Source organism: Marmota flaviventris, chromosome 17 (genome assembly GCF_047511675.1).
Source record: "Marmota flaviventris isolate mMarFla1 chromosome 17, mMarFla1.hap1, whole genome shotgun sequence".
NCBI lineage: Eukaryota > Metazoa > Chordata > Mammalia > Rodentia > Sciuridae > Marmota > Marmota flaviventris.
Window position 1 is genome coordinate 72,089,875 of NC_092514.1, and position 14,631 is coordinate 72,104,505.

Genomic DNA, 14,631 nt, shown 5'->3' on the forward strand with positions numbered 1-14,631 from the left:
GGAATACAGCAGGGAGCCAGCACCCTCCTGGAGCTTACCTTCTGGCAACAGACAGGCAGTTACATTAGAAAAATAAGACTTGGTGATTTTAAAAAAAATGATAAGTCAGAGCAGAATAGAGGGATGCGGGGAGCGCGGCCGGCGGTGGGCGGTGACCCAGGCGGTGCAGGGAAACCTCACTGGTGTGTTTCATTTGACCTCAAGATACCGACACAGGGCTTCTGGGGAACAACACGAATCCGGTTGTGTTTTTTTGTTTGTTTGTTTTTTTTGGTCTGTTTGCTGGGCGGCTCCCTTGGGGGTCTGGCCGACATCTGCTCCGTGTCAACCAGGCCTCCTCAGAAGCACAGCCGGGTACCTAGTTCGTCGCCTCCGGGAGGCGGGTCCTCGAGGCTGCGCGGAACCTTAAGTCCGAAGAGCCGCGTAATCTTGCGGACCGCGGGGAGAGCGCGCACGCCGGAAGCTGCCCAGAGGCCGAACATGGCGACCGCCTGGGTCCTGCGCTGGGCCCTGAGCCGAACTGGAGCCTGGCTGCTCCCGCCGCCCGCGCGCTTCCCGTGCCGGACTCTACACAAGCAGGTAGACGGCACCGAGTTCCAGAGCATCTACAGCTTGGACAAGCTCTACCCTGACTCTAAGGGTTCGGACACCGCTTGGAGGGTCCCGGTGAGCCGGGAAGGGCCGGACGGAAGGGGCGTTTCCTCCCGCAGCTGGGTGACGTCAGGAGGCCGGGAGCCCATTGGCCGGCCGCGGGGCTACGAAGGGTCGCCGCGGGAGGAGGCTGGTTGGCTGATCACCAGGGCCTGGGACTGCAGAGGTGTAGTGGCGCCGGCTGTGACCCCAGCTGCGCGGGCTCAGGGGTAGCAGGCTAGACCCACTGCTTTGAGACCACCAGCTTTTCCGCGTTTGTTTTCCAGTCCTCGGGCTCAAATTCGTGTCCCAAGGGAAATGTGGGCATTCTGGCCCTCCCAAGTGGACAGTAAAGACCGATTCTGGCAAGTTCTTTACTACCAATTTGGAACGTTGCATGGCCCATTGCCTCTAGTAACCCCAACACGGCAGAGGAAACAGCGTTTCCCGTTTGGTCCTTCAGGATCCATTTATTTAGCTCATTGTTTGCAGGTACTGCACATGCCAGAACGATGGAACCCACCTGGTTCTGTTGAGCTAGCACCTACAGCACTGCAAGATAATGCAGTTTCTTTCTTTCTTTCATTCACTCACTCACTCATCCAGCAAACTTATTGGGAAGGTGCTGTGCTGCACTGGCTAGACCAGGGCATAGAGTAGCAAACAAAACAAAAATCCGAATGCTGTGGTGTTTATAGTCTACTGGAGGGAGACAGGCAAAAAAAAATAAATAAATAAAATAAAAAATAAGTAATTTAGAATGTATGATATGGTATCTGGAGAAAGTAAAGCCCAAAGGAAGAGAGAGCACCAGAGGTTGCAGTTTTAATTAGGGTGGTCTGGAAAGGCCTCAGTGAAGAGGTGACATTCGAGTAAAGACCTGGAAGAAACAAGACAATGAGCCATGAGAATACTGGGGAGGCAAACATCCCAGACAGAGGGAACAGTAAGTGCAACCCATTTAAGGCAGTAGTATGTTGGAGCGGTGTAGCTGAACAGGACATTCAGAGGAAGTAAAGCTAAAGAGGAGAAGGATGGTTGGGGAAAGGCCTGTGATTAGGGCTTATTGGCCTCAACTTTCCGCTGAATGTAATAGAGACCTGTTGGAGAGTTTGAAGCAGAAGATTGGAATGATGCACCTTAATTTTACCAGGATCACTTGTAGAGCCTTACAGAGAGTAGACTAGAAGATGGCACTAATATAGACAAGAGGATAAGCAATGTGGAAGCAATAGGAATCTTGAGAATTGGTCAGATCCTAAATATATTTTGAAGGGAAAGCCATAGGATTTGCTAATGGATTGGATATGAGAAGTAATAAGTGAAATTGAAGTCTAAAGCCTGGGGCAATGGAAGCATTGACTTGCTATTATATTAGCATGAGAGAGTATAAAAACAGTCATTTGTCCTTTCATTCAACAAAAAGTTTATCGTGTACTTACTGTTTCAAGCATAGCAGATGCAGCCATGATAGACAAGATCCCTGCCTGGTGGAGCCTGTGTTCTAGTAAAAGCAGTAAACAGTTAGCAAATCAGGAAAATATCAGAAGATAAAAAAATGAATTGGCCAGTGTGCTATAGTAGAAAAAATTCAGGACTACTTCAGATTGTTAGAGGGAAGTCCCCTGGGAGGAGGCCTGAGGTTTGAGGCAACCATTAAGCATCAGAGTAGCTGCTGGGACATGGGACTAGAGTTAAGCAAAGAGGTGGATTTGAGCCAGAAAGTTGGGAATCAGCAACACAGATGGGATGAAGAAAGAGGAAGAAGCATTTCAGGGTCATATCAGTGTTTAAAAGTTGCAAAAACCTAGCAAAGAAGAGTGAGAAAGAGGCTCAGGGAAGCCAGAGGAAAACCTGGAGAGGGTATCTCCGGAGAAAGAGGAAGAGCAAGCTTCAGGAAAGAGGGTGTGGCCCATGGTTTTCAGGTCTGGGGAGAGGTAAGCAGGCTAAGGGTTTCATCTCCAAATAATTCTAAGATAAAGGGAATAAAGGCAGTCAGCAGGGGTTACAGGTAAGGATACTTTTGTCTTAGAGGGTCAGAAAAGCCTCAGAGCTGGTGGTATTTATGCTGAGCCTTGTGGACCCAAAGATTGAAGGCTGAAGGGTATTGCTGCCAGAGGAAGAGCTTGAGGAGAGGCAGGTGAGAAGGCCTGGGGCAGAGTAGTTCAGGCTGACCTGAACCCTGAAGTCCTGTTCAAGGTGGGCCCACTCACATGTGAGTCTCATATGGGTAACAGAGTGGCCCACCAGGGTTGTTCTCTGGGTTGGCAGAGAGTGTTGCCTTGGAAATCTCCTGAAACATATACACGGAGGCTTCCTCCACACACTGCAGGAGCCAGGCCCTTGATGGTGCCTGTACTATCTAAGGCACTAGCTCTAGGAATGGCTTAGAGACACCAGTTCTGTTTTCGCAGAGGGGTGTTTCTGAATTAGTGCCTCTGGAGACTGGGGGATCCTTTTTCTGTTACTCTGATGTGATGATTTTGCTGGGGAAATGAAAATAGTGACATATTACATTTGCACTGTGGATTTCCATCATTTCTTTTATTGCTCTGGACCAGCTAAGAGTCACCCAGCAGGTGATAGCCACGTGACCTGTGTATATTACATTACAGGATGATGCAAAGCAAGCCAGCAATGACATCCCACTAGGTAAGTGGTTTTGTTTTAGTAAAAATCAGCCATTTTAAGCCAAGCTCAGTAATTTATGACTATAATCCTTTACTTGGGAGGCTGAGTGAGGCAGGAGGATTGCAAGTTCAAGTCCTTTTATTTTGAAACCCTAACTTGAAATTAAATAAAATAAAAGGGCTGGGGATATAGTTCAGTGCTTGCTTACCATGTATGAAGCCCTGGGTTTAATCTCCAATACTGCCCTGACCCCCCCCCCCCCAAAAAAAAAAAAAAAAACAGTCATTTCAGGCTGGGGTGTAGCTTAGTTGTAGAGTGTCGGCCTAGCCTGTGTGAGGCCCCAGGTTTGATCCCGAGCACAATAGGAACAACAACAAAAAAAAGACATTTCCCACCCCTCACATGTTCCTTCCAGATCTCACCAGCCCAATTTAAGTTTATTAAAAAAATAAAATAAAATAGACATTATTATTGCTGTATGTATATATGTGACTGTATGACCAATGTGATTCTGCAACCTGTACAATCAGAAAAATGAGAAATTATACCCCATTTGACTCAAATATATGAAATGTCAAGATCATTGTACTGTCATGTGCAACTAATAAAAATAAATTAAAAATCCCAAGAAATGAAGAGTAAAAAAAAAAAAAATTCTGGGCGTGTAAAAGTGAAGTCTCTAGCATTGTTTAAAACAGCATATGAGTGACAGTGCAACCACTCGTGGAGTACCACCCAGTATGCCCACAGATGCAGACCTCCTGATGTGCTCATGATATAGAAGTTTTTACAGTAAATGAATTGATTTTTGTGGGAATAAGAAGGTACAGGGGAGCTTAAAAGCTGCCAGTTTTCTTTCACATATGTATTTACATTTGTGTATTTGTATCTGTTTATCTGAGTGTGCATGTGTGTGTATATCTCAAAGACCTGGATACCAGGCTAGAGAAGTGGCTTAGTGGTAGAGTATTTGCATAACTTCAGAATTCTGTACCTGTAGGCATAGGGCCTGGCAAGAAGCAGTGAGCCTTTAGAGTCAGAGAGCTATGCCTCCCACAAACAGTGAAAGGGAGAGTAGCCAAAGGTTTGGGGTTCCTCTGACACTAAAGCAGAGAGGCCAGAGACTGCAACACATGGGATAGGACACCTGTGGGTGAGGAGCCGCAACAAAGTGGTTTACAGCTCACAGCTCAGCCCTAGAGAGTGCGTGGAGGGGAGGGAGTGGAAAGCCATGTATCAACAGAACTGGAGGCAGAGAAGTGTCTCGTGCAGCCTTCCCAGGAAGATAGACAGCTTCCCAGTGGGCAGTGGCCTTGAGCAACTCCTTCCTGGCCTCCCATACTCTCTTGTTCTGGGAGGACCTCACCACATACTGTTCCTGCAAAGGCAGACTGCTGCTCTCATCCTGGCCCAGGTGGCTGGTGGGTTTCCATGCTAGGTTGCAGGGCCCCGTGGTAGAATCATTCCCTTGACCATTTGTTACCTCATCAGAACAAGGATTTAATTCTTTTTTTTTTTTTTTTTTCCAAATGAGGAAGGCCCCTCAGCAGCAGTTCTGAGATGGGGCATCACTGCCCACAGAGCACTGCACCTGCCCCCATGGTGCCACAGTGCTTCACCACCAGACCTCTTTCGGTTCACAGCTTGTCTTCTGAAACCTTCCCACCACCATGCCTTCACTACCTAGCTACTGCTAGGCTGTTTTCATTAATTATAAAAGTGGAAGGAAAAAAACTTATAGACTAAAAGTAAACAAAACCAAAACCCAGAGAAGCAGTGGGACTTTGCTAACATCACACAGTGGCTATGTAAGTGTTCAAAGTGAGGGCTCCCATCTCCAGACCAAGTCCTCATTCCTCCCGCAAATGTTTTTAGCACTGACCATGACCTAGGCTCTGGGAACACACAATGAGTCAGACACAGTCCTGCCCTCCTGAAGCTTACAGTCCATGGGGATTCCTTGTCCACCACACTTTGAGATACTTGAACTTGTCTGTAAGTTTGAACTTTTGAAAGTTCAAACTTTAAACAAACAGCAAATAAATAGGGCAGAAGGATCTGGTGGAATGTGCTAGACCAGAAGAGGACAGCCCAGAACCCAGTCATAATTTTATTTCTCTGCTGTCTATATGACCTTGGGGAAGTACTTGCCCTTTATTTCAGTTTTGACATCTATAAATACTCTACAGCTTTACTGGCCTGAATGCTACATTTGTGTGTGCCTTGTGTGATTGAAAGAGATGTGTAATAAGGACAGTTACGTTGATAATTAGCAGTCTGTACATTTGGCCATGGGATAACCCTTTGGGTGTGCATCCTTTCATTTTATAGATCGCTTGATGATATCTTACTGTCGGAGTAGTGGTCCCGGCGGGCAGAATGTAAACAAAGGTACAGGCACCTTGGTGTTTTCTGTTGCTTTAAAACTTAGCTGGGAGAGGGGATTGAAGAGGGAGCTGTTTTTACATTCATGTGGAATAAAGGGATTTTTTCAGCCAAAGCTTAAATACCACCAGCTTATAATAATCCTCTTTATCCTTTTGAATGTGGTCTGATTCTCAGGCTGTCAGCTATGGCTTGCTAGGAGTAGGATTGGCTTGTGAAGCTAAACAAAGAGAACTCACAGTGTGAGCTGGCAGCCAGCTCCAAGACAGGTTTCCTTCATTCTTGTGGAACCCATTCCCCCCATTCTTTACTGAAGCCAGTAAAACTGGAAGAGAAGCATTGCATGGGTAGTTACCAGAAGGTTTTTTGTCCTGAAGAGCCTCATTGCCTTTGCGGGCTCGTTCCATGGCCAACTTCGACAAAGGCCAGCACATGCATGGCTGGGTATCTGACTTCCCTTGGTTCCAGGATAGTCACTGGTCCCCTGGGTGCCTCATCTTCCCAAGTCTCAGTGACCACTACTCCTTTCTTTCATCCGCAGTGAATTCCAAGGCTGAAGTCAGGTTCCATTTGGCCACAGCTGACTGGATTGCAGAGCCTGTGAGGCAGAAGATTGCGCTCAAGGTAACCACTCTCCCTTTATTTCCCTGCAGATTCCTCAGTGGCTTCTAAACCTTTACTCTGCAGAAGTCCACTTTTTCCTTTTGTTCTTTCAGCATAAAAATAAGATCAACAGGGAAGGAGAGTTGATTCTCACCTCCGAAAGCAGCCGCTATCAGTTCCGGAATCTGGCAGATTGCCTACAGAAAATTCGAGATATGATCGCAGAGGCCAGCCAGATGCCCAAGGAGCCATCCAAAGAAGATGCTCAACTTCAGAGAATCAGGTACCAGAAGATGCCCTAGGTTGTGTAGACTGATTCATGTGGGCAAGAGCTGCACAGGAAAGAAAGGAGGCAGGATGAAGTTCCAAGAGGCCCGAGCAGGCATGGAGAATCTGCAGGAGGGGCAGGGACTCACCCTGGACGGGGTGTGCATCTGCACCTGGTGACCGGGCTGTTCTGCCTCCCACTCAGCTTCCCACCATTCCTACCACTTTGAAAGGCACTGATTGGGCATTTGGGTCTCATTGTGGTCTTTTTGTTTTCAGGATAGAAAACATGAATCGGGAAAGGCTGAGACAAAAGAGAATAAATTCTGCCATAAAGACAAGCAGGAGGGTAGACATGGACTGAAATCCCCCCAGCATCCACTCTTCAGGGCGTTGGAGCAGCTGCAGCTGAGAGCCCTGTAACGCCATGAGGATATTTGTTTTCTTTATCTTTTTTGCTGTTAATATTGGAACCGTTAAGAGAGTATTCATTTGGAATGAGGGCTTCAGGCACTAGTTGCAGGTCTTCATATACCATTACCACGTTGTTAAACCATAGTTACCCATTGACTGTATTACTAACTGCAATAAATTTTGTTTTTTTGATACCGGGAATTGAACCTGGGGATACTTAACCACTGAACCACATCCCCAGCCCCTTTTTGTATTTTATTAGAGACAGGAACTCTCTGCATTGCTTAGGGCCTTGCTAAATTATTGAGGCTGGCTTTGAACTCTCAATCTTCCTGCCTCAGCCTCCCGAGCCACTGGGATTACAGGTGTGCACCTGGCTTGCAGTAAACTTGTTAAGCTCAGTGGGCCTTGCCTGTCAGAATGCTTCAAGACAAGACACTGACCTTTTCTCTCACCTGAAATCTACCCCACTATCACTGCCTCAGCGCTGATGATTTCACAGCTTACTGCTAGAGAACAGAGGGCTCTGGGTCTTCCATCAAGGAACATACAACTAGGCAGAAGGGCATTTGAGCTAGGACTTGAAAAAGGTATAGGATTTCAATCAGTAGAGAGGGAGTATAATATGCTATTTGAAAGGAAAAGTGTAAATCCAGGAGACAGAAGAGCTAGGGTGCAGAATGTGACAAGGAAGCCATTGGTACTGAATGGCAGATTCCTGCAGGGGCTTGTCGGAAGTCCATCTAGAAAGGCAGAGGTTCTATTAGAGAGCCCGGAACTCAAGGTAAATTGTTAATTTTGGGCAGTACTAGTGATTGAACCAAGGGCATTTTACCCTGAGCTACATCTCCAGCCACCCCAACCTTTTTTTGAAACAGGGTCTCATTAAATTGCCCAGGCTGGTCTCAAACTTGAGATCTCCTGCCTCAGCTTCCTGAGTTGCTGGGATTACAGGTGTGCACCACCATGCCTGACCATGGTAGGGTTTGGATTTCGTGAAACATTAGGTAACAGGGAGCCACTAAGAATTCGAGTATTGCGTATTAGGTGTATATTAAATATGGCAGTGGGCTTTAGAGGCAGGAAGAGTTCACTGGAATTGAAAAGAGACTTTTGCAGTCCTGTGGGTATGGGAACAAGCACCCAGGCTAGGGACCTAGGCTAATATAACAGTGGTGGATTATTCTGGTATGTATGAAGTTCTTCAAATGCTCTATATTATTTTGATGCAGTTCTCTCATTTGATAAATACCAGATCATGATGCTCCAAGTGTAAGGTAATGAACTATAGTAGTATATACACTTGAGTAGGCACCTCATCGTTCATATAGGTAAGTCCAGACCAGGGGGTAAGTTATTTACAAGTGACTGGCAAAATACAGAAGATGTGGAGCTGGGGTTGTGGCTCAGCAGTAGAGCGCTCGCCTCGCACTTGTGAGACCCTGGGTTTGATCCTCAGCACCACATAAAAGTAAATTAAGTGAAGTGGAGGTATTGTGTCCAACTATAACTAAAAAATATTTTTAAAAAACTACAGATGTGGAAGATAGGACTCGGAGCCTTGGGGCTGAGTCTGTATGCAGGACATACAACATTCATTCTGTAATTCAATAGAACTGAATGCCAGGTGCCACGAGAGGTGAGGAGTCAGCAGTGAACTAAAGTCCATCATTCCAGAGAATTGGCATCTGTCAGATGATGACAAAACAGAAAGAAAGGTGGATTCCTGTAACAGTCACATGACCTAAAGCATAGTCAATGACACAAGCGAAGCAAATGGACTGGGGACAGAGAGCAGAGCTGGCTGGTGGGTCAGAGAAGATGTACTTGAGGTGCTTGAGATGGGCCCTAAGGAGGGCAGGAGCTGCCCAGGCAAGCAAGGGGAGGGCATCTAGATGAGTGACCAGTGCTTAGTGCACTGAGCAAACACTCAGGGAAGGACAGCTGTGACTTCTGGCCCAGTTCTTCAGGAACCCAGGGCACAAGTTGCTGTGAAAGATGAGTCTGCCACACCAAATGGATGTCAGGTTTCAATGGGACGGCCAACACACTTAGACTTCACCCCTCCAGAGGCTGTCAGGAGATGACTGACCTGCTTGTGAAAGGACAAAGAAGGACTGCGGGGGAGTGGGCAAGGGTTGGCCAGTGGGTCTGGGGCAGCAGGTAATGATCCATCCTCACACGGGGCAGTGACAGCGGGTTGGAGAGAAGTGCCAGATGCTGGAGCATTAGGGGGACAGAAAGTTGGCCTGGGTGGTGTGGAAGTAGGGGTGTGGTGGGGTTATGCTGTGCACTGAGACAACAGTCAAAAGGGGCTGTATGCAAGCAGGACTGGGAGGGAATGGAGCCCTGGAGCTGGGAGTGAAGTTGCTGTGGGGAGATCCAAGGTCCACACAGACAGGTAGTGTCTTGGGAATGGACAAGAGCCGCTGAGAATGAGGCAAGGCAGAGCCTGGGGAATGCTTGGATAGGTGGAGCAGAGGGAAAGCAGAGACCCTGGGGCATGGCACAGAGCCAGAGGCCTTCAGAAGACATTGGTGGGAGGTGAAGATACCCAGAGACACCCTGGGATATACAGGAGGGAAGGGAAAGGTAAAGAAGCGAAGCAAGGACTGGGGTTGTGGCTCAGTGGTAGCACACTTGTCTAGCATGTGTGACGCACTGGGTTTGATTCCCAGCACCGCAAACAAATAAATAAAGGTCCATCAATCTCTAAAGATTTTATTTTTTTTTTTTTAAAGCGAAGCAAATGGACTGGGGACAGAGAGCAGAGCCCGTTCATAAAAACGAAATTTCAAAGACAATGTTGAGTGAAGGAGGCCAGACCTCATAAAATTATAGACTACAGTTAATTTCATTTATATGAAGTTGAAAACTAGTAAAATCATTTGTGATGAGAAAAATAGAACATGCACAGGGGCTGGGGCTGTAGCTCGGTGGTAGAGTCAGAGAAGGATTTGCATGAGGGAGGAGATCATTGACTTGGGGAGGCACAGGGTGCCTTGCAGGTGCCAGGAGGTTCCGTGTCTTGATGGAAGTGGCAGGTTCATAACTCAGGCAGGCGGAGAAGCTCGTCCTAAGGACCTGTGATTACTGCCTGCCTTTAAACCTCAGCAGTCACAGCCAGAAGTCCTCAAGGCAGTGGACTGGAGCCACATGGGCGAAATTCTTCCTTCTTGCTCTAGTAAGGGGAGGAAGGAGACCTGTTTCTGCAGACTCTGTTTTAGAGAGAAGCAAAGAGGAATATGCTCACGTCCTGTTTACCCTGCAAAGTCTGGAAGTAGGCACAATGGGACTACACATTTGTCCTTGGCTGAAGGTTTTTGTTTTGTCCTTCCCCGACCCCTGGTTCTGGGGTTGAACCCAGAGACACTCTGGGTTCATTAAACTACATCCCAATCCTTAATTTCCTTGTGAAACAGGGTCTCCCTAATTTACCCAGGTTGCCCTCGAACTTGCCATGCTCCTGCTTCAGCCTCCCGAGTCCCTGGGATTACGGCTGTGCACCTTGGCCCACCGTGCGTGCGTGTGTGTGCGCGCGTGTTAAGGAATATTAGACTTACAGTTTTAAAGAAAATACTAGAGTGAAAACTCTGCCCGGCTGCCATCCACGCACCCTGTTGGTAACGTGACAGGTGTGCACAGTACACGGGATCCTGTTGTGGCTGGATCGGTGCGTTCTCACGACGGACTCCGTGTCCCTGCCTCGTGTCTGTTCTCTTTCACTTCCCGCACTACCTTCTCCTAAAATTCTTGATTTTTGCATCAGTTCTTTAGAGGTACACAAAAATGGTCAGGAAACGCCACCGCCCTCGGTCTTCCCGCATCTACGGTCAGGTTTTCCAGGCGACTTCAAGGCGGCCCCCAGGCTCCGAGGAGCGCCCGCGGCTGGGCCGGAGCGTGGCGATGGCCCAGCCCGGTGCGGTCCCTTCGCCTCCCGCAGCTCCGGGCCGGCCCGACTGCGACCTGCCCGGCCAAGCAAGGTCGCACTGCACATCAGAGGAGAGGCAGGCCGCACGTGCCGCAGGCCCCAGTGGCCTAATGGATAAGGCACTGGCCTCCTAAGCCAGGGATTGTGGGTTCGAGTCCCACCTGGGGTAGTGCTCTTCATTTTTAGCTTTCCCCAAGCTCCAAATGGAGCCCGGCCTCCAGGTAGGCCCCACTGGGCAAGAGGGGCTCTGTTCCTCCACACCGGCGAGGGGTGGCCGAGCGAGTTGGCCGCACACCTTCTTCCCGGGTAGAAAAGTCCCCAGATGGAGGCCGTGGAGTGTTGAGGCTCCCGACCCCGGGGCCTCGGGTTGCGGGAGAGGAGTCGGGCGCCGCGCGGAGGTGGGCACAGCCCTCGCACTTAGACGTTCCTGAGAGGGATCCCCGATGCCACCCACGAGGGCCTCGAACCCCAAGCCCTGGCTTAGGCGGCCGGTGCCTTATCCATTCGGCCACTGGGGCAGGACAAGAAGGCGCCACAGCGCCTCCAGGCGCACGTGCCCAGACTGAGTGCCGGACAGCAGCACTAGCAGCACAACCTCCGCCAGGGCAAACGGAAGGCTGACTCAAGGGGACCGCTGTCAGGTTCACAGAAGTCTGTAGGGAAGTGAGCAACCCGCCGCGCTCGCCCAAAATGAAGCTGACCACGAAGGGACTCGAACCCTCAATCTTCTGATCCGAAGTCAGACGCCTTATCCATTAGGCCACGTGGTCAGGACGCCCAAGGCGGCGGGGGACAGATCCAGGTGCCGCCCCTAGGAGGTGGTAGTGCAGTGACTCCTGCAGGAACCGTCGCAGTTGTCACAGCGAGAATCGCAGGCACCATGAATCCACAGGTGCGCCGGTAGCGCTGCGTCTCATTGTCACCAAATATATTTTCTAGCAGAAGCTTTAGCGGGAGAAGACCGCGTGGCCTAATGGATAAGGCGTCTGACTTCGGATCAGAAGATTGAGGGTTCGAGTCCCTTCGTGGTCGTGAACGTTTTAAATCCGATGGTTTTAACCCTCATTTTACGTAAGAAAGGCCTTTGGCCTCCTCTCAACCATTCTCCCTGAGTATGGTCAGCTTTTGTGTTTGGAATCTTCTGGGTTTGACGTCATGACGCAGCCCGCAGCGTCACAGTTTAAGAGGCATGTGACCGAGCGCCGTTTGCGTGAAGCCCCAGTGGCCTAATGGATAAGGCACTGGCCTCCTAAGCCAGGGATTGTGGGTTCGAGTCCCATCTGGGGTGAAGTCCTTTGGATTTTTAAAGGAATCCAATTAAATTTAATATTCTAACACATACGTTTTGTCTTTTTGTTAAAAAGGTACTTAGCTGTTTTTTCATTTCTGTGTTGCAACTCATTTTCCTTTTCTTCTTGAGGAGGCCCTACTAGGAGATGTGAGTCAGCGGGAGCGCAAGTGGCACCAGCACGAGCTCAATGTCAACGTCTCGGGAAAGCGCCCCGCAGACTGCAAGCCCCAGCAAACGTCGCTGAGCGAGGTGTCCAAGCCCGTCACCGTAAAACTCAACAGCGGGCAGCGCTCCAGCCCCAGGGGCAGGTCGGACGCCCGTCGCCCGCTCCGCCCCGACGCCCGGGCTGCGAGGACGCAGGCGTGCGCCAGGCACCGGCGGAGCGCGTCCCCGGGTCGGCCCGGCCGGCGGGAAAAGCCGGCCCGCTGCTCGAGCCGGGGACCCCCGGCGCCGGGACGCCCCGGGCGGAGCCAGTGCAGGGCGAGCCCCAGGGGAAGGGGCAGGGAGGAAGAGGCCTGGAACCAGGGCCGGGTTGGGCCGAGAGGTGCGAAGAGCCCGCCGCGACCCGGGTCTCGCGCGCAGGGAGGGAGTCAGGGGTGGAGGCCAACCTCGCCGCCTTACCTCTGCCCGCGCGGGGCGGAGCGCGGGGACCGCGGAGACCTGAGCAGCCGGGGCCCCGGCGCCGAGCGGGGGCGGCGCAAGGTCGGCGCCTGCGACACCCGGAGCCCCGAGAGCACCCCGGCGACGCGGCTACGGGACGAGCGACGCGGGGGAGGGGAGGAAGGCGTTGGGGGCGGAGTAGGAGAGACCAATCTGCTGTCAGAAGGCCAAATGGCGTTTCCTGCACGTCGCTTCGGCCCAGGGGGTCAGGGAGCCGGCAGAGGTGGGCTTTGTTTTTTAAATCTAATCAGTTATACCTGGCAGCAGATGCATTTCACGTAGTGCACACATAGAGCACGACTTTTCATGTCTCTGGCTGTGCACAGAAGGTCTGCTTGTTATCTGAACAGGTGCGTTCCCCTTGTGAAAGGCCAGAGATGTGCCCTTTCCAGGTGGGACACTTCACACTACGTGCTCCCTTCACCAGGGCCATCCAGAATTCTTCCTGTTCTCTCCACCCCAAAGGGGTCACCAAAGTTCGGTGGATGCCAGTTTAAACTACCTGTGGCTTCCAAGCTTGCCATTTGATGACAGCAGCACGTCCTATCCTTGACTAGGGTAGCCACTACTTCTTGGCTGAGCTTTGGATGTAGTTGCCCCCAAACCATCTTCCAGGCTGGGCGTGGTGTTGCACGCCTGTAATCCCAGGGGCTCTGGAGGAGGATCCAAAGTCCAAAGCCAGCCTCAGCAGTTTAGCAAAGTAATTAATTTAGCGAGACCCCGTTTCAAAATTAAAAAGAAAAAAAAATGTTTTAAAGGAATAGGAATGTGGTTCCGTGGTTAAGCGCTCCTGGGTTCATCCCTGGTACATCATCATCACCTTCATCATCATCATCTCTTCCTCTTCCTCCTTCTCCTCCTCCTTTAAACCAGATAATTTCAAAGTAAAGAGGTGATGGTCTTGGTAGCACAGGTCTGTGATCCCAGCTACCAAAGAACTTGAGGCTGGAGGATCACAAGTGTGAGCCAGCCTGGGCAACTAAGTGAGCCCTCTTTCAAAGCATTAAAGCCAGTCTCTGTGGCATAGGCTTGTAATCTCAACGACTCCAGAGGCTGAGGCAGGAAAATCAAAGGTTCCAGACCAGCCTCAGCAACTTAGTGACAATCCCCAGTACCAAAACTAAATCAAATAAAAAGGACAATGAATCTCTGGCAAAACTAAATCAAATAAAAAGGACAATGAATCTTTGGTGTATAATTATAATGCACCAAAAACAAACACAGGAAAAAACTGAAAACCAATAAAATAAATAAAAGGGGCTGTGGATGTAGCTCAGAGGTAGAGAGCCCATTTTGTTCAGCTCTAAATTATGGGGAGGAATTAGGCACATGAAAAGGAGAGGCTGCTGTGCAGAGGACAGCGAAAAGTGTCACAACCCTGTCACCTTCAGATGACTCCTTCAGGGGCTGAAACCCCATTTTCTCATAGTAAATGATGCTTCATAAGATAAGTAATGAGTTTTTTTGAGGGAGGGGGGTGCTGAATTAGGGAATGGAACCCAGCACCTAGCACAAGCTGGGCAAGTAGTGTGCCACTGAGCTATGGCAAATATTAAGGTTCTTCTAAAAGCAGAGCGTAGTGCTAGGCCCTGGGAAATACAAATCATAGTACTAGTACTCACAAGGAAGGTTCTAGAACCCTCAAGTTCTTTCTAATATTCTAGCATGAGCAGGAATTACCAATGCCTGGTGTTATAGGGGGAGTGGGAGGTGTGATTACAACTTGCCCTGGCTGGTGGACAACAGTAGCACAGAGGAGGCCCAAGAATCTTCGCTGGGCAGAGATGGTTGGGGGGGCCATACTTAGTCCTGTGACAGT

The 14,631-nt window shown here is 49.8% G+C and overlaps 1 protein-coding gene, 2 long non-coding RNA genes and 4 other non-coding genes across 8 annotated transcripts; 4 read left to right on the plus strand and 3 right to left on the minus strand.

Annotated features, from left to right (window-relative positions):
- The first annotated feature begins 442 nt into the window (after positions 1–442).
- On the plus strand, positions 443–7,131 carry Mrpl58 (mitochondrial ribosomal protein L58). Of its 2 annotated transcripts, none has more exons than XM_027955792.2 (6): positions 443–666; positions 3,246–3,282; positions 5,593–5,652; positions 6,188–6,270; positions 6,363–6,532; positions 6,796–7,131. In XM_027955792.2, exons 1-6 carry the CDS (start codon positions 481–483, stop codon positions 6,878–6,880), a joined length of 621 nt encoding a protein of 206 aa, XP_027811593.2. In that variant the 5' UTR covers positions 443–480; the 3' UTR covers positions 6,881–7,131. The 2 variants fall into 2 exon arrangements, with proteins under 2 accessions (XP_027811593.2, XP_027811594.2); XM_027955793.2 differs by having other exon boundaries at positions 443–579.
- On the minus strand, positions 5,392–12,858 carry LOC139702543 (uncharacterized). The gene is made up of 2 exons (XR_011705164.1): positions 12,774–12,858; positions 5,392–6,581 (listed from the first exon to the last, which is right to left on the minus strand). It is a non-coding gene; the product is annotated as an uncharacterized lncRNA (long non-coding RNA).
- Positions 9,636–12,759, minus strand: LOC117794557 (uncharacterized). Its single transcript, XR_004618450.2, has 2 exons — positions 10,494–12,759; positions 9,636–10,148 (listed from the first exon to the last, which is right to left on the minus strand). It is a non-coding gene; the product is annotated as an uncharacterized lncRNA (long non-coding RNA).
- On the plus strand, positions 10,958–11,030 carry Trnar-ccu (transfer RNA arginine (anticodon CCU)). The gene has a single exon. It is a non-coding gene; the product is annotated as a tRNA-Arg (tRNA).
- Positions 11,559–11,631, minus strand: Trnar-ucg (transfer RNA arginine (anticodon UCG)). The gene has a single exon. It is a non-coding gene; the product is annotated as a tRNA-Arg (tRNA).
- On the plus strand, positions 11,821–11,893 carry Trnar-ucg (transfer RNA arginine (anticodon UCG)). The gene has a single exon. It is a non-coding gene; the product is annotated as a tRNA-Arg (tRNA).
- Positions 12,077–12,149, plus strand: Trnar-ccu (transfer RNA arginine (anticodon CCU)). Its single transcript has one exon. It is a non-coding gene; the product is annotated as a tRNA-Arg (tRNA).
- Positions 12,859–14,631: the final 1,773 nt, after the last annotated feature.

Coding starts and splice junctions, on each gene's coding strand:
- Mrpl58 (XM_027955792.2), top strand. CDS start 481: ATGGCGACCGCCTGGGTCCTGCGCTGGGCCCTGAGCCGAACTGGAGCC. Junction 667..3,245: donor ACACCGCTTGGAGGGTCCCG/GTGAGCCGGGAA, acceptor ATTACATTACAG/GATGATGCAAAGCAAGCCAG. Junction 5,653..6,187: donor CGGGCAGAATGTAAACAAAG/GTACAGGCACCT, acceptor TTTCATCCGCAG/TGAATTCCAAGGCTGAAGTC.